Below are 19631 nucleotides of genomic sequence, written 5' to 3'. Positions count from 1 at the left end.
CGCCCTGGTGAGAAATAGTGCCTTCTGACCCACATACCAAACTGGGCGGAAGCAATGCTTGTTCACAAGAGCCGAGCAAGTAGAACATGCAATTAAAAGAAAATGAATAATATATACTTCTTCAGTAAAAGACGGTTAACACAACAACCAAACAGTTTAGGTGACAGAGTTCAAGATGCAAAGAATTCAAGGACAATTCTGACTAGACATTGACTTGTTTCTCCCTGTAAACTTTTTGGAGAGCGCTAAACGATGAAGTAAAGATACTGCAAAACTTTATGCATTTCAAGCAAAAACACTTGTTGCTTTTTCACATAAACAATTCATGGCACCATACATGTTACTATAGGTACTTTGGGGAAGAGTGGGAAGGTAGGAAGATAAATCTCCCACAAAACTGACCTGAAAAAAAGAAACAAATCCTTCCTTCCTTTCCTCTTTTTTTTTTCTTTGCAAAATGGGGATGGAGGTTTTCAATGATGTCATCACATCACTTCACAACAAACAGACAAGCCTGTATGGAACGTTGCACTAGTGCTTACTTACTACATGTCAGTAGAATTAAAACTTCTGCAGAACTGACACTGCACTAATTATTAAATAGTTATGGATAATTGTTTATACTTATGCAAATATTTACATGTACATTTTTAAATAAACAATTTGCTAGGTAGTTTCCCTTTTCTAGACTGAATACATCTTACCACGTTAATTATTACCTTAACGTGCTCACAGCAATTGAATGTAAATTTGGATATTTCTCCTTCCTTAAATCTAAAATAAAGTCACTAAATTTAGAAACTTTATACATAAGAATGAAAAGCCGAAAGGATCTAATTGTTGCTAAACCTATAGTAAGGACTATTCCAGAAAGATATCGAAGCAGGATTAGAACTTTACATTCCAAGGATTAGTGTTTGGGATGCGAAAATAAACTGAGAAAGGGAGATGGGAGCAAGAGTGAGAAACAATGTTTATAAGGTGCAGAGAATACAATGGAGAAGCGGGGAGAAAAAGAAACATGCCCCAAAAGTTCTAAAGATCACAAGGTGTACGGAGACTGAGACGGGCGATGAAATACACCGCAGGAAACTCTTGTGGCTACACTGACGCTCCATCGCATTTGTGGCACAATTTAGTCTTGATCACACAGCCAACCCAAATGTATCAAATGAATGAATAAAATCTCCCCTCATATGTGGGAAGTTCATTGCTTTAGTTTACATTTCTTAGAGAACTCCAAGATTTGGAATAAAGGAAATTTATAAGTGCTAGTGCTCTTAATATGTAAGAAGTGTTTGCAGTTTTTAGTTCATTTTAAACATTAGGATTGCAGTTTGCTAATCTTTCAAACAATCAAAAATCAAACCAAACCATACATAGACTATATTTAACAACAGAGGGGACAAAACAAACTGTATAAATTAGAAGAACAAAAGGAAACATTCTTGGGACTTTTACTTTAAAATTAAAATTATTCCTAAATCCAACATACTTATATACCCTCAAAATGTCCCTCTCTTCTGAATTGAGCTCAAACAGATTTTAGGGACTAAGTGCTCAGAAGTGAAGATGTTTACCTAAGGGAAAAATTCCCAGAATTAAAAACTCCATAATCTAGCATCTCTTAGAAAACATTTGGGGTTAAATGAACTCCCCAAAGTATAAATAAATCCTCATTGCAATTCCCTTTTGAAATACCCTACACCCAGGTCTCCCATGCTTATCCACCATGAATTTTGTGCCATGTCAACAGAACAAACAGAAGCACTTCACTGTTCGAGAAAAAATATATATAAACTTATCTACAACACTCAGTAAATACAACATTTTTACTTATACTCTTAAGTGTACAAAATGTGAAAGAACCGCAAGTTGGTTCTGAAGTAAAATAATACACTTTGTTAAATATTAAATAAACTGCAAGATTCAAGGTATAATTTTTTAGACTCAGAGGACTCACATTTATTTAACATTTGCAGAACTTCTTTTCCAAATACATTAAACATTGCATAGCTAAGAGAAAAAATAAATATTAAAATCAAAGTATTTTCTGTTGAATAAAACTATAGCAGTAAAATGTAAGTAACTTTACTAAAGATGCTCTCCTCCCCACCACTCCCTCCTCCTCCCAGCCCCCACCCCACGGAGCCTTCCTTCTTTCCCCCGTGACTCTTAAGGCCATTTTCTGGCTCCATGTCAGCATCATGACTCAGGTCATGAGAAGTGTCAAAGATGCACTTCCTTCAGATGGGAAAGAGCAGCAGATTTTAACAACCGTATAAAAATGGGAGTACAGTGCAAAAGTTCCAAATCAGCATTTCTGATAGCAGGGAAGATAAAACCTTTTATATTCACATGTACTTTATTTCCAGCTTAGTTTTCAAAAATCTGTGAAAGAAACTTGTGCACCAAAAAAAGAAAGAGACCAAGAGAGAAAGAAATAAAAGTACATCATGAATAAGTAGTAAGTCCATGTTTTCTACACTGATTTTCCAAAAGCAAAACCATGAATTTACCTGCGTACATAAAAACTGCTTCGATAGAAAGTTCCTGAGAGTGAGAACCACAAAAAGGAGTGATACCATGATCACACCTGAAGTGTTGACTCTGCTTCCCTGACTCTAATTCCTCTGCTTAAGGAGAAACACTTCTTAATCATCTGGTTCTTGGCCAGAAAACCATTCACGTATCAGTATTACTGTTTTATATCTTCTCTCGCCCATGATTTTTATCAAGTGAGGATACATTTCAATGAACTCCAAAACTAGACACATGTAAGGTATTATTAAACAGGTATTAAGCACTCCCTACTAGAAATGGCTCCGAACCTAGGAAGTGGAATGGCCTGTCTCTCCTGAAGCTTCCAGCAGCAACAGTGCCCACATTAATCCATTCTACCTGTCCCGAAATAGTTTCATTTGTGTGCCTCATTCTAGCTTCAACGTTCTCACCTGCAAAAACACATCATCCAATGTTAATAATGTTTTCAATGAACCTTAAATCCTTTTCCTTTTCTCAACCTCCTCCAAACTCTAAAAGTCACTGTATGCTAAACCTCTACTATGCTAAGACCTATAATACTTTCTATGTCTCAGTGTGTATAACCCCGGCACAGCCCTGACCCCATTTTCCTTACCTTTTGTAGTTTACAAATGATGAACTGACTGTCACACTTTTATTTCTTGGTCAGATTTTTTAAGTTCAAGACTACTCATGGCTGCTACTCTCCAGTCTGATCATTTCTAAATCTGCTTATTTGGGTTGTTGAGACGCTGGTCATAATGTGTTCTAAGAAGCCTAATTACTACTCTCCTCTCTTTCCAATTTTTCCAAAATCAAATTTTGAAAACAAAATATTTCAATGGAACCTAATCAAAACTTTCCTACTTCCTCTCTGGAAAAATAAGGCCACAGTAACATGCAAATAGATAAACCAAATACTCTTGTTATTCTAATCACTAAACTAAAATAATATGACTCCTTGAAAACTAACTCCTAAGTTCATTACCACAAAGTCTCCACCACCCAGCACTGCCTCTCATGAGGAAACTGACTGGTTGAAGGGAAAAGTGAAATACAAATAGTACTGACTGAGGTACCCTAATAAAATTGCTAGTTGGTATGACCTTCTCATGCTCAAAGAGCTTCCAATCAGTTGGAAGGTTTGTTGGTTAGCTGAATAAAAATAAAATCATAAAATAACTTAATAAATAACTTAATAAATAAAAATAAAGTAAAAATAAGAATGATCAGCCAAGGATTCCCAGACATTCAGATCAATAATTTGGTTTAATCAGTCTAAAATTGGGCCTCGATATCAGTACTTTTTGAATCTACTTAGGTAAATTATAATTTCAAGTGAGAAGCATTACTCTTACATAAAAGATAGTGCTCACAAAAAAAAAAAGCCTGTAAAACAGGTAACAGAGGTAATACAAAGAGCAAAATATGCTTCAAAAATTATACCTCTTAGATAAACTACATTATGTCTGTCATATAAAAAAGGAATGTGATAATAAAAGAAACACTCAGAGTAGAGAATATTAAAATCATGTTGCCGAAATAAAAATGCAGTAAGAAGGTTAAAGATAAACTGGGGCCACTCATAAAGTGAAACAGATAAAGCAAGAGAAAACTAAAAGAAAGCTAGCATTCAATGTAGGAGATCCTTTTCCAACTTAACATAATTTCCAGAAAGGAAAGGGGGAAAAAAAAACACATCAAGGAAGATGCTCTGAAGAATTGAAAGAAGCAGCTTCTGGGGAGCGACCCCTGAGAGAAGTGTGGGGCGGGCGGCAGGCTGCCACTTGTCCTTATAAATTTGTGGTATTATTAGTCTTTTATAACAAGTGCATGTGTTACTTTGATAAAAATTATATTAAATAGGTAAACAAAAGCAATACAACTCTAATAAATGTTAACAGAAAAGAGAAGCAGTGATTACCTATAGGTCCCAAGAAGGTCTCAATTGTAGAGTTTAACCCCTCTGGTCCCATAAAGTAAAGAAGTTAGTTCCTTGAATATCAACATAGAGAATCAAAGAAGGGAATTTTTAGAACATGCAGACACCACTTACTTAATTACTCAACTAAAAAATTTGCTTCTGTTCAACTACCTAAATTTATTCATAGGACCTAAGTATCTAGATTTAAGTGCTAGTAACAGATATTAATTGACAGTAATACAGAGTTGGGGAAAAGTAAATTTACAGTTAGGGGTACACAAAGCAGAGAATTTATTCTTATATTATTATTTATTAATTTTTGTATCACAACTGTAAACCTACTTTTGCCTACTCCTAGTTCAAAAGTCAAATCTTCTAAACAGACTTTGAAGAATAAATCACAAAAAAAAAACCATAATAAGAAGGAAGCTGGGTAATTGTAAGATCTCATAAGACATCGACATCCATAGCACACACCAGGTTCACGCCAGGGTTGCCATGATTACAATCATAAGAAAGTTTAGAAAAGATCGCCCTCTAGAGGCACGTCTCATTAACCATTTAAAATCAAGACCAGTGAATTCCGATTTTAAATGAAATCTTGAGTTGATGATTTGGCAATGTAAAAAACTATAAAGAAAATATAAACTTCATGAGCAGCAAAAGGCAAAATAAGAAATTTCAGACTAGCTTCCATTGCTAACTACCTCATCTGGCATTTATTTTAAGGAAAAACTTTAAAAGAGGAAAAGAAAATGTGGACTATTCCAAATAAAATAGATAAAAAGATAAAATATTCAACTAGACTCTAATCAAGATTTTAGAGACAATATAAGAATTATTAAAGATACTCAAAGGTGATGTTATTTTCCTTACAAACTATGCTATCTGAACTGTCCTCTCCATTTTTCTATGAACCTAAAACTGCTCTATAAAATAGTCTATTACAATTATGCTATTTTTATTTAATAGATTTTTTTTCAATTAGTGCTTCTTAAATGAAAGCACCTTGTTTCAGGTCTCTTGTTTCTATCCACTTTCCAAAAAATCTCATCTGCTCAACAATAGGAAGTGACATAAAAATATTTAAACATTTACGATTTTGGTGTAAAGTACATGCAAAAATTAGCATAAAGTTATAGCAACATTTTAAAGGATGGTAAAAGAATTTATAAGAAAACAAATTCACTGGGAAAAATTTATTAGACTTGAAAACAACCAATTAAAAAAATACTTCATCTGAGCTGAAACAATCAAGTACATGTAATCAGTAAAAACCCAGATACTAAACTACGATATTGTCTAACAAAAGATTTCTCCATTTAACATGTACATAATATACAGTATGTTATATATTATATTACATATGTATATGCTATGTGTATAGTATTCGGTGTGTCCTATGAGGCATAAAATTTAAAGCAGAGGTACAGTGTACATGATTGATTTTTCTTGGCAAAAAATTAAAACACAGAAACGGAAACTCCAATGCACAGGTAAACAGGAAACTTCAATGCACAGGTAAACAGGAAACTTCAGCACACAGATAAACAGTGATGTGGAACGAGAAGTCAAGAAACACCACATTTTTATTGATTGCCTTAAGTAGGTGAAACCGTATAAGGCTGAATGTGTGGTTGCTTTGTATTTACTATTGTGATGTGGTCTGCATCAAGAAAACTACCAATCCACAAAAGTAATTACAATAAACCATCAAATAAAGGCTATCAAAAGAGTTTCTGAGTGGTAAAAAAGAAAAGAAAAAAAGCATTATCCAGATGCTAAAAAGAAAAGTAATGCTACCAGTTATTTAAAAGCACTAGTAGTAAGACATGGAGGCTTCAAGTGTAAGAAAGTCTCTTCCATTTGGAAGAAGTGGAACCTAGACTTCAAGTGTCAGAAGCTGTGACTCAATGATGGCTCCTCTCCTGAGGGCCAGTAAGTTAATGGGAAAGGAAACACTTCCAGGACTCTGGAGAACTGCAGAAATGAATCCAAAATCCCTCTGTTAAGTCACTGGAAATAGCAAAAGAAAACAAAATCCCTTAAAAGCCCTGCCATATTCTTAAATCTAAAACGGAAAACTAATTTTCAAACTAAAGAAATGCAAAGGGTCAAGAATAGATGGATTAAGTTATAAGACTACATTTCCTCATCTATGGACTTAAAATCAGATGAAAAAATTCTATTACTGTCACCTTTCAGTTTTGTCTTGGTATCTTCATTTCAGAAACAACATCAACTTAACAATACTGAGTCCAAAAGACTAAAAAGCATGTATACAATAAGGTCTCAATTATATTTTTCATTCACTCATTAGTCAGTGAATTATCCATTTATTTGATTTTCTGGAGAAGAGGCACACTACAAAAAGATGAAAAAATTGCTCAATCTCTTATATCTCAAAGTTGAACAAGATTAATAATGATACTAATTACAGCAGCTAATCTTTTACTGAATATTTGACATGTGCCAAACACTATTCCAAGTGCTTTAATCCTCACAGTAACCCTCTAAGGCAGGTAATATTATTTTCCTCATTTTACAAAAAAAAAAATTAAGGCACAGGCAGACTAAGTCATTTGTCTAAGACTGAAGAGTTGGGAAATCATGGAACACAGGTGGTCAGACTCCTGGTCACCCACGCAAGTTACAGCTTGGTAGTGGAGAGCATCAAAAATAAGGATCAACTATGTGAAGTCTGACATTGCATGTTAAGAGGGAGAAAGTATCATAAGCTAAACTGAGCTTGAAAGACACATTCAGTGTTTATCTGAAGAAACAAAAGGAAAGCAATTCACGTACAGGAACAAGGTGTTGAAGCTGGAAAGCAAAGGCAAGTAATTAAACTTGCTCAGGGCAGAAATAATAGTGGGAAAAAATGGTTTCTTCATTCAGGCAGTTTACTAACAGGTACATGAATGCCTATTCTCCTCCCAGAGGACCATTTTCCCATCTTTACCTTTCTCCTTAAAACTCCTGATACCTACAACCATCTTCATGTCTTCTATCTGTGAGAAAACAGAAGCAATCTCCTCTTTTCCCCCTGATTCCTCCCTACCTTTCTGTCTGGCTTTGTATAAGTGCTCCTTGAAAGGCGTGTCAGTGCTGGTCACCAAAACTGCTCTTAGCAAAGCCACACGTGCTGCATGGCTCTCCATTACCAAATTTGATAGCATTCTTTCTTTCCCTCAGTCCTTATCTTAATTGTCCTATCTGCAGAAATTTCATACATTAATCACTCCTTTTTTTCAGAAAAAAAAATCCCTGCGTTTCACCTCCAGGATTGCTCATCAATGGTCTTCCTTCTATGTCACTGGCTGCTTAATGAAGGGAGGTACCAAGGCTCAGTACTGTGACATCTTCATCTGCTCTGTTTTTTCCCCCCTCCATATTCAGTGGAGATCACCTAGTGAGATCACCCTCACGAGGTGATCTCACCCAGCTTTGGACTTTTATCTATGCCTTCCAAACATTTACTCTTTCCACTGAACTCCTAAAACCAACTACCTACTTAACATCACCAGGAAGTCAAAGACACAAAGTAAATGAAACATTTCCAAAACTCCTGATTCTCTTCCTACCCCAAACCTGCTTTAGCCTTGTGTTTCTCATTTCAAATGATAGCAATCCCACACTACCAGCTGTTCAGGCCAAAAGCCTTACTAGTCACTTTTCTCTCACACCTGACATAAAATATACCAGAAATCCTGACGACCCCACCATCAAAACATAGCAGGAATCCAACCGATATTCAGAGTCTCCACTATAAACAACTCAGTCTGTGCATTCTAATTACAGATTTCCATTCTGATCCTGCCAAAACACAGACTTACCATGTCAGTCTTATTCTCAAAATTCTCCACAGCTTCTCCAGTTCACTGTAAGTCAAAGTCAAAGGTTGACATGATCTGGCCACATTTCCTCTCTGACCTCATCTTCTGTGTGCTTCTAGTACTATGCTTCAGCACTTTCTCAACTCAATACTAGCTGCCCCTTCTGCCTGACATCTGCACAACTTTCATCCAAACTTTCACCACAGCTTCGTCAATGTCCTCAGCTCAGTAAGGTCTGCACGAAGTATTCTAACGTCAAGATGCAATCTTCCCCAGGCATTCCCTGTTCCCCTCCAGGGATATTTTCCTCTTGTCCCGGCTATAGTCTTAGACCTCAGACACTGTGCCTAGATATAGTAAACACTAATTACTAGTTGTTGAATAAATGAATGTATCTGAAAGATGTTAAAGTGAAACAATGTTACCATGAATGAAAAGTAGTTCATTCTGACAAGTAATAATTTAAAATCTAAACTGTTTTATTAGAAGAACTCCTAAAAATATTTGGAAACTTGGCTCAAAGCCTTAGAGTCTACATTTTAGCAAATACTACACATGGTGCAAAGACACAAATACAAATGAGAAAAGACCCTGACTTCAAGGAAGTCAGTCTAATAGGAGAGACAGGCAAGACAGTGAACAGTCAACATGTCACGACACAGCAAAGGTGTGCTCGGAGTGCCAATGTCAGGGCTGGTATAGATGACACAGCATCAAGAGACGTTTCAGAGAGGCTAGAGAGACAAAGTGGTATTTTTAGCTAGACCACAATGAAGTAGGGTTTTAGCAGATATTCAAGAGGGTAACAATTAGTTCCAGTAGAGATGAGCATATGAAGAGGAAAGGGGCCAAGAAATGAACACACGAGGCACACTGGGGGAGGGCGCGGCAATGGAGCTCTGGTGGAACAATAAGCAAGAAATAAGACGTGACCTTCTCTGACATTCTACAAGGAGGGTGAGACACAGAAAGATTTTAAGCATAAAGGCGGAAATCAGTATTTATGGTTAACAAAGAAAATGTCTGTGAGTAAAACTGGTGGGAGGCTACTGACACAGGTGAGGCAAGAGAAGGTGACAGGGGTCTCTATTCTCGCGTGTGCAGTGGGCTGCGTGGACAGCCTCTGAAAGCCGTGGACTCGTTCTCTGAATGACTATTATAAATGTCTGAAATAAAATACATAAAATTAAAGGACACCAATTCTATGGAAGTATAGTTATTAATATATTTAAAAATTGTTTTACTATAATATGTAATAAATATTAAAATCGGTGATACTATGAGCATATAGTATATTCCAAAATATATTTCAGTAATTCAAAACACTAAAAAGATATGTAGTTCATATATAATGATATGAAAACATACGCATTTTTATTGGTGACAATGTCACAGGTACAACTAACGTTACCATTTCATCTATCCTCATAATAAAAGGAAACAATTTGGGTTAGAGGGTAGTCATCATAAAGATGTAATTTAGTTTGTATCCACGACTATGGAACTTAGGCTAAAAATGCTTCACACAGGCTAAGGTCCAGGCAATAAGAAAGGAAATCAAAGAGATATTTAGAGAGAATGTATTTCAAATAAATAAAGGTCCTCTGTTAAGGGAAAAAAAAAGCAAGTAGATAAAATAATTCGAACCTACACTGGACTGACTCCAGAGAGTAAAAAGGAAATACCCCTATATCAACTGTTATTTAACAGTTTCCTTTACTTTGCTAAAAAGAGCACAAACAACAGCAATACCACCAAGCATGATTCATTTTCAACATGGATCCCTCCCTGTCCAAAGTTTACATTTTTTTGACCAGCATCAGACTGTTTATCCACACAAACTGTAAATACATCCTTTTTAGAACTAACCAACAACAATGCCCATTTTGTTTTGACAAGTGAAATACAAAGAGAACATGAAGGAAAATGACCATCACTCTAATGTCAGCGCTTTAAAAATCAGAAAAACAACTCAGAGTAACGAGGTGAAATTTCAACATGACAAAACTGTAATATGTGTTATCAGTAGGAGAATGAAGAGGGCTGTGAGCAATAACGCTGAGAGAAAACAGCATATTTTGACTTGGAAATTCAAGTCTTGCTCTTCAACCATCTGTTCCTTTACAAATAACAAATCCTTAACCTATTGCCACTTTGTACCTTCCAGCAAAAATGTACTCAAGGGAGTTTGTTCACAGCCATTTAATACCTATCGTTCTCTGGGACTAAGATACACAGGACAGAGATGACAGTTTGTTGTGCACATTATACCCAAAGCCTAGCACAGAACCTGGTATGTGTTAAACTTATTAGAGAAGAGAACATTAAGAAAAAAGCAGCTCCAAATGATACTCTCTGAGGGCGTATAAATGTAAGGACTATAAATCCAAATGTTCCTACCGATACATCGGGTTCGCTTGCCAGCCTAGCACTCATGCACACTGACTCTCTCTCCATCCAGGGGCTGAGTAAGGGAAAACACTCCCCATAAAGAAAAAGATCCTCAAAGAATCGATACTGTCGCCCACTTATACGGCAAAGTATTTATACCACAAATACATAAATAATTATTCAAGTAAAATTTCCTGCAAATGGTGGAAAATGGGAATATCATACAACTTTCAACTTCTCTTAAAATTCTAAATACTTTTTTAAATGGCTGTTTTCAGCTAGGATTGATTCTGAAAGACTTACAACTTGGAAGGTCACAGGTCACTAATTAAGTTAAATACACATGAATAACAACTGTTATAAAAATAACAGGGACAAAACATAAAACATCAAGCAAGGAGAACACAGAGGTCCCGAATTTTTTGAGTTACAACACAATCTTTCCAGAGGATTACATATACCTACATGTTTCAGGCTGTCTTGAAACTTCCTACAGAAAATATGTATCTAAATTGGTTGGGTATTATAAAAGGATACGTGTTCAAGTAGAAGCTAAAACAAATAAGGTTAGCTGTACTGCCAAAAGTAATTGCAAAGAGGTACTGAAAACTAATGCTTGTACACACGTGTTCATATCAGCACCATTAACAACAGCTAAAGCATGGGAATAACCCAAACGTCCACCAATGGAAAAGTGGATAAAAAATCGTGGTATTTACATGCAATGGAACATTATTCAGCCATAAAAAGGAATGCAATGCTGATACATATAACAATGTGGCTGTACCTCTAAAATGTTATACTACAGGGAAAAAAGCCAAAACCAAACAGACACATATTGAATGAAGGGGAAAAAAGGCAGAAACAAAAAGTCACATATTGTTTGAAGGCAATATACGCAATATCCAGAATAGGTAAATCCAAAGAGATGGAAAGCAGATTAGTGGTGGCTAGGGGCTTAGAAAGAGAAATAGGGGGGTAACAGCTTACTGAATAAAAGTGTCTAGTATCAACCAAAAATTTCTATCATTCTAGCCCTGGCTGGTGTAACTCAGTGGATTGAGTGCGGGCCTGTGAACCAGACAATCGCGGTTCGATTCCCAGTCAGGGCACATTCCTGGGTTGCAGGCCAGTTCCCGGCAGGGGCCAGTTCCCAGCAGGGGATGCATAAGAAGCAACCATACATTGATGTTTCTCTTCCTCTCTCCTTCCCTTCCCCTCTAAAGATAAGTAAGTAAAATATTTTTTAAAATTTTTTTCTATCATTCTGATGGGAAGGAAATGGTGCAACCTCTCTGGTATTAAACTACTATGGTCAAGGTTTGCATACATTATACCCAGGGTTTCCACTTAAAATGAGTACACCTCTGCACCAAGAACTGAGTATAGAAATTTTCATTGCATCATTATACATAATACCCCATACCAGAAACTACCCAAACATATATCAACAGTAATAGAAAGGACAAATAAACAAGTGGAAGTATAACAAGTGGACAAATAAACAAGTGGAAGTATAAGTACAGTGGAATATGGAAGAGGAATGGAAATAAATAAAGTAAAACTGAATTCATTTCATGATCATGATGTTAAAGCTGAATATACCAAAATATACATATTCCATAATTCCATTTATATGAAAGTGAACAACAGTATTTAAGGATACTTCCTTTGGAAAAACTATTTTGAAAAAGGAAATGATTACCATCAAGTCAGGTTCATGGTTTTCTTTTATGGAAAAGGAGCACAAAAGAAGACTTCCAGTAATTGGCTGGGGTGACAGTAACACAACTATTTGCTCTAAGATGGATTATTCAGCTAAACAATATATTTTTTTCTTTTTCCTGCAACATATTGGTAGAAATCCCACAACTACGTATTTGAAAGTAAAATGCAAATGCTGTTCTAAAATACACATGACTCCTGACCATTCTTCAATAATGAACATTTCTTAATGAACTATATAGCACTGGCTTTGATTAAAGGCAAAGTTTTCTAGACAAGATCCATAAACAGAAGAGTAAATTTCTAAATTTATGAATCTAGTCTTGAACTTCATATTCCATAAAAAAGACACAAAGAAGTCCTTATTTACTGAAAAAGTTAGAGAGTTAAAGTAGCATTTTAACTCTCTATGACTCTTTGATGGTCATAAAGACCATCAAAGTAGCAAGCACTGCCATCAATTAAATGATTTAATAAGTTAAGAATGTCCCAAAATGAACCCAAAACCTTCTCTTTGCATGGACAGATTTCAAAAATGGACTGACCACGTCCCAGATCTTGAAAATTAAGGATAAGGGGAAGAAGGCCTGCAGGGCTCAGTGGAAAGAGAAAAGCAGGTTTACCATGCAGAGGTGACCCGGAAGGGCTGCTCGATAGACCTGGGACAGGGCTACAGCGACCGCCTTGCTTAGATGTCAGTTCTTGTTCAATCTCCTCCAGCCCAGCACTTTTCTGGAAACGGCTCATACGATTCACAACTCGTGGTGACATATGTGTCCGAACACAAGGCTGGCCACCGTACGGGTTGATTGGAAAAACATGGGACGTCCCCCGGAGCGTGCTGACCACAACCCAGCGACAGTCATGGCTGAAGCAGATGTCTTGTACCTAAAAATGAGAGGTGGAAAACAGAGAGATGATGAAAACTACTTGCACTTAGCTAAGAGCTTGACACACATAGTGTGAAATATGTTTATTGTCAAATTTACCTAAGATCAAGTGATAGTTTTATTCTACAGATAAGTTTCACATACTGATCAAAACTCCATATCAGAGACATGATAAGACTTATAGTAGGAAATTCTATTCCTTTCCTGAATGGGGGGATAAAGGGGAGGAAAAAATTGGGAAAACCGTAATAGCATGGTCAATAAAACATAATTAAAAAATAAAGTATATTTTATTGATTATGCTCTCCCTCTTTTATCCCGCCTCTGCCCTGCCACCCCCCACCTTCCAGCATTCACCCCCCTCCCTTAGTCCATGCCCATGGGTCATACTTATAAATTCCTTGGTTTCTCCATTTCCTATACTATTCTTAACCTCCCATCTATTTTGTGCCTACCATTTACACTTCTTATCTCCTCTATCGTCCCCCTTCCATTCTCCCCCTTCCCCTCCCCATTGAAAACCTTCCATGTGATCTCCATTTCTCTGGTTCCATTCCTGTTCTAGTTGTTTGCTTAGTTTTTTTTTTTTTTTTTAGGTTTAGTTGTTGATAGCTTTGAGTTGTTGCCATTTTACTGTTCATGGTTTTTGATCTTCTATTTCTTAGATAAGTTCCTTTAACATTTCATATAATAAGGGCCTGGCAATGAACTTCTCTAACTTGACCTTATCTGGGAAGCACTTTCTCTGCCCTTCCATTCTAAATGAAACCTTTGCTGGCTAGAGATCTTGGATGTAGGTCCTTGCCTTTCATGACTTCAAATACTTCTTTCCAGCCCCTTCTTGCCTGCATAAGATTTCTTTTGAGAAATCAACTAATAGCCTCATGAGAACTCCTTTGTAGGTAACTGTCTCCTTTCCTCTTTCTGCTTTTAAGATTCTCTCTTTATCTTTAATCTTGAGTAACTTAATGACAATGTGCTTTGGTGTGTTCCTCCTTGGGTCCAAGTTCTTTGGGACTCTCTGGGCTTCCTAAACTTCCTGGAAATCTCTCTCCTTTGCCAGACTGGGGAAGTTCTCCTTCATTATTTGTTCAAATAAGTTTATAGTTTGTTGCTCTTGTTCTTCTCCTTCTGGCACCCCTGTGATTTGGATGTTATAGTGTTTACATTCATCTCATAGATTCCTAAGACTTTCCTCATTTTTTTTAATTGTTTCTTCATTCTGTTCCAGCTGGATGTGTATTTCTTCCTTTTGTTCCAAATTGTTGATTTCAGTCCCCATTTCCTTCCCTTCACTTTTGGTTCCTGGTATATTTTGCTTTACTTTACTTTGTGTAGCCTTCATTTTTTCCTCATTTTGTGAATGAGCTCAATCAGTTCTGTGAGCAACCAGCTACCAGTGTTTTGAACTCTGCAGCAGCTAGGTTGTCTATCTCCTCATTGCTTGGCTCTTTTTTCTAGAGTTTTGATCTGGTCTATCATTTTGGCCATATTTCTTTGTCTTGGCGCACCTGTTGTGTTGTACGGGTGCAGAGCTTTAGTTGTTTGCCAGGGCAGAGCAACCCTCTCTGCTGTCTGTGTGGGAGGGGTCAGAGAGGGAACAATGCCTTCGCTTATTGCACTCTAGCCCCACTTTCCCACAAACTCTCCTGTGAGGCTGGGAGTTTCTCCCACTGTGGCAACCCCCGTAGTAGTCTGCAGCTAACTTTGACTCTTCAGTTTCCCATTCAGCCAGCCCTGCCTCACGCACACAGTCCACCACCTTGGCACAGGTCCTCTTCGCTCGGCTGCTCATCTCCCATCTCTGCCCCTCCTATCGGTCTGGGGGAATGTTTCTTTAACTCCTTGGTTGGAATTCCACACAGTTTGATTTTCTGGCACTTCTGGTTGTTTATTCTTTTTAAATTGGTTGTTACCCTTCTTTTTCTTGTGGGAGGAAGCAAAGCAATTCTACCTATACCTCCATCTGGCCAGAACTCCTCAGTAAAATTATACTTTAAACAAAGTGTTCCCCCCCCAATATTTCAGTACCCACATGACATCATATGTAGTTATTACAATATGACTGACCATATTCTCTATGCTACTCTTTACATCTCCATAACTATTTCATAACTACCAATTTGTATTTCATCCAGGGTTACTGAATGAAGGAGGTGAAGAGATTAAGAAATGGTTGAAAAATAAAGAAGAAGAATTTTCTACCACACAAAACAATCATTAAACAATGCTTTTAAAAAAAAAGAGCCCAAGCAAAGTAAAGTATGGTAGAATATAAACTGCCAGTGAGCGGGTTTTAACAGGAAAAAAGCATACATGTGTGTATACATGTATGAATATATCAGCTTCATTACAACAACGTGAGCTAAGTAAAACTGTTTTAGCCATCAAAGCCAACTTTCCAATATAGTAGGTCTTCAAATAAGCCTAAATCCATATTAAATCTTGAGTAATATTCCAGAAATACTCCACAAATAAAAGATAAAAGAATTCCTCAAAGTACAAGTAAGTCTCTGGAAGAGCCTGGAACCCTTAAAATAAAAAAATTAAAAATTAGTCTAATATATCAAGACAAGATACTTCATTTTTAGACTATTGCTAGACAACAATTATCAATACAGGCATAAACCCAATTTCAATCACATGCCTATTTCAATTGCCATGATAAATGACATGTTAATGTTGTAATTAAAGAATATCCTGAGAGCTGATATATTTCACTCCCAGGAATTCTAGAATTATGAATAAAAAGTCATTCCACATAGTCATGCTTATGATAACCTCCAACTAGAATGACTTACAGAAAAGCTAGAGAAATAGAAGGGGCTGGGCAAAGAAACATGTATATAGCACAGCAAGAGAAAAGAAACATAGAGCCAGACAAATTTAATACCATGCTATCAAATGCATTAACACAAGCCAGAATCGAATATGTAAACAAAAACATCTTTAGGCTTATTAAGTAATTTACGTTCCACCCACAGTGGAACTAAACCATGTTATCTAAAACCTTTTTCCAAAACACTTATAATCAAGACCACTTCCTGATCTGTCCATAAAAAAGAGTTTCCTTCTTTCGTTTTAAGAATACCTCTGATATGAGGTGGTGCTAACAATCAGTATCAAGGCAGTAAGACAGAATTCCACCTAAATGCCTCTTAGAAAACTGCTATTAGAACACTGAGTCTGCTCTATGACCTTGAAGACACATCAGGATACATAAATGAACAGAGAAGGGTTGCTAAAGACATTAGCTGTCAAGAGACTAGAGACAGTTTAATCCTTTAAATAATGTTACAGAAGATAACCAACCACCTACCCACAAAATACAAAATGACATAACTGTTGGTATTATCAAACAAGTTGGGTGGTTTGTCATACATCATTAATAACAATGAAGACTATGCATAATGGCAAACTAGTAATAAGAAAATGACATCATCTGCATTATTTTTAGACCTCTATTTTGGAATATATCTAGTTAGGATTTTCTCCTCACAAAACAGAGCAGCTCAATGAGAGTTGTATCTCTGACTTAGCTCTACTGTACTAAATATCACAGCAAGTAACATTAGCCAGATCAGGCAATCGTAATTTTATTCATAATACAGTTCTACCAGTGAGAAATACACAATCTGTTGTAGAATATTTTGCTTAATTGGGTTTCTAAGCTAGTATTATCATCAAATAGATTCCAGTGCTCATCTGTAGGAAGTATTCTTAGCTCGTAAGATGCATAAAAACAGACAGAAGGTTACTTATGGTTCATGGACTACACTTGCCAACCCATCATGTGGAAAATGTAGACTTGTGGGCACATCACGGACCTCAAAGCAGAAAATACCTTGCAATCCTAAAGCCAAAGTGAAAAACACAGTAAGACTCTCAAATAAGCACTATTCCTATAGTGTAACAAACACTCCACAGCATAGAAAGGAAAACGTACACAAATCCTCTCCAAAGAGGAATCCACACAAGACATGAGTTAGGAACATGAGATCAATTAGATTACAATTCTTTTCTAAATTCAATAGTGAGCAGACATTTTGTTTTGTCTTCTTACGTGAATATATCTGTATTCAGGTCAACAATAACACAATTATTACATAAAGTCATTTTAGTTTACATAAAAAACCACACAAACACACATAAATACCACAACTCATAGGCAACTATTTATTACCTTGGAACACATTCTTCCAGACATCTTTCAGTGCGTAAATCAATATGTATATGTGTGTTTATGTGTATATATCTCAAAAATACAAATATATACACATATGCACATGCACACACAGATATATAATTTCACATCAGATAACAAGTAGCCAATTTGAAACATAAAACAGCCTTTAAAATTTAATGTTAATAAAAAATAGTGAAAACACATAGAAGCAGCACTATAAATATGAAGTCTTTACATGTCAATATAGGCTTTACTTAGAGGTCATGTTTTATAGTAAACATATTTACCACTTGCCAGTTACATGGCCTTGGAAAAGTTAGTTAACAGTTCTGTGTCTTCCAGTTCTTAATTTGCAAATGGGAATAATAATGCAAATGTTATGGGGTTTTAGGTTTAATGAGTGAACATATAAAGCACTTAGAACAGTACTTAGCACTAAGAAGCACTGAACTAAGATGTTTGTTGTTATTTTTGTAATTACCATAAAATGTATATTTACTCTGTCCAAATATCTGTTTTCACTGCCACCAATGTATAATCCTTCTACCAGTTTACTCCATTACACTCTTAACTGAACTCTTAATTCATACTACCATCTACCTACAAGCAACAACAAAGTAAATAAACTACACTTCAAAATTAAAAGCTTTTGTACATCAAAGTATACTATCAAAAAAGTAAAAAGACAACCCACAGAATGCCAGTAAATTTAAAAAGTGAAAAGACTAACTAGCTAGTTTTGCTGAAAGGGAAGTTCTATGGCTTTCTTTATCCTACGTGGTTTCATTTACCTGCCCCTTAGTTCTTAAAAGGTGTCTCTTCTCCTATGTTCAATGAAGAGAAGCAGCTGCTGGGAAGCCTGAACTAGCACTTTTTTGATGCCTGTGCTGGCTCGCTTCATATCTGGGGTTGGGTCAAACGAGTGCCTTCAGTTAATACAGTGAAAGGATATAATCAGACGCTTTTATAAGTTTCTCATCACTCAGTATAAAAGTGTGGCATAAAAAGACAAAAAACATCAAAGAGTGCCTTGGATATTATTCATTTTAAGCTTTTTTCTTTTAAAAAGATTTTGTTTATTTTTAGAGCGAGGGAAACAGAGAGAGAAAAAAAGGGAGAGAAAAATCAGTATGTGAGAGAAACATTGATCCATTGCCTCTTGTATGAGCCTTGATCCGAGATCAAACCCACAATCCAGGCACGTGCCCTACTTTACTGGAATCAAACAGGAACCTTTCACTTTGTGGGAAGATGCAAAACCCACTGAGCCACACACGTCAGGACAATTCAGAGCTTTTAAATATACGAACATCAGAAATTTAACCAATGAAATTCAAATAAAAAACATGTAATTGTTTTACAAATTTATTAGGTTATATAATTTATTCTTCTTTAAATCATTCCTGTTTTATTCAGCATATTTGTAATACCTACTTGTTTCTCTTGAAACAATGTAAGATTTGGCTTTTAAAAACCAATTAAGCCCCTAGAAAGCTAATATATTTGTTCTTTAAAACATACTGTAGCAAAAAAAAAAACCATACTGTAGCTATATACCAGTAATGCTAATTTATAAATGCTTTTGGCAATCTGATTTATCCATTTTTAATATTTCTTCAATAATCCAAAACAATATTATATAGCAGACATATATTCACCTGGAGCAATTATGTCCATACATAATTATATATTTAACTCACAAAACAAGTTAAATTCAAATTACATATGAAATGAGATTATCTGAGCACTAATATTAAGTGTTATTATATATAACAACCTAAAATGAAGAAGTAAGCATCTTATAAGACTCTAAATTTATGTCACAAATTCACCCAAAACCCAATTAACTAAAATTGGTGATGAAAACTTGGGGTTATTATTAACAGCCTAAAAATCTAAAGGAGAGAACCTCAAACTTTAGTGTGAGAAGCACCTAGATTACCATTAAGAAATACAGGACCCGTTGGCCCCACATTCAGAACTGACTCAGTAGGTTTGGAGGGAAGGGAGAGACATGACCAAGAAAAATGCAGTTTTAAATACTCAGACGATGATTCTGATACTGACCTAAAGTCTGTGATGTGGAGCTAGAAAATATAATAAAGTGACTGAAAATGGCAGTTCCCCTAGATCCATACCAAACCTTAGAAATTGTA

At 36.0% G+C, this 19631-nt stretch overlaps 1 protein-coding gene across 6 annotated transcripts in view; it reads right to left on the bottom strand.

The window, feature by feature from the left end:
* BCAS3 (BCAS3 microtubule associated cell migration factor) overlaps nucleotides 1-19631 on the bottom strand; it is a 494341-nt gene that overhangs the window by 311899 nt on the left and 162811 nt on the right. For all 6 annotated transcript variants that reach the window (XM_037069813.1, XM_037069810.1, XM_037069814.1 and 3 more), the window contains exon 15: nucleotides 13023-13287. In XM_037069813.1, coding sequence (XP_036925708.1) covers nucleotides 13023-13287 — 265 coding nt within the window. The remainder of the gene's footprint in view (nucleotides 1-13022; nucleotides 13288-19631) is intronic.

Source organism: Sturnira hondurensis, unplaced genomic scaffold (genome assembly GCF_014824575.4).
Source record: "Sturnira hondurensis isolate 20B ecotype Veracruz unplaced genomic scaffold, ASM1482457v3 Scaffold0018728, whole genome shotgun sequence".
NCBI lineage: Eukaryota > Metazoa > Chordata > Mammalia > Chiroptera > Phyllostomidae > Sturnira > Sturnira hondurensis.
Note: the sequence above shows the minus strand (reverse complement) of the source record. Positions and strands in the feature narration are given on the sequence as shown.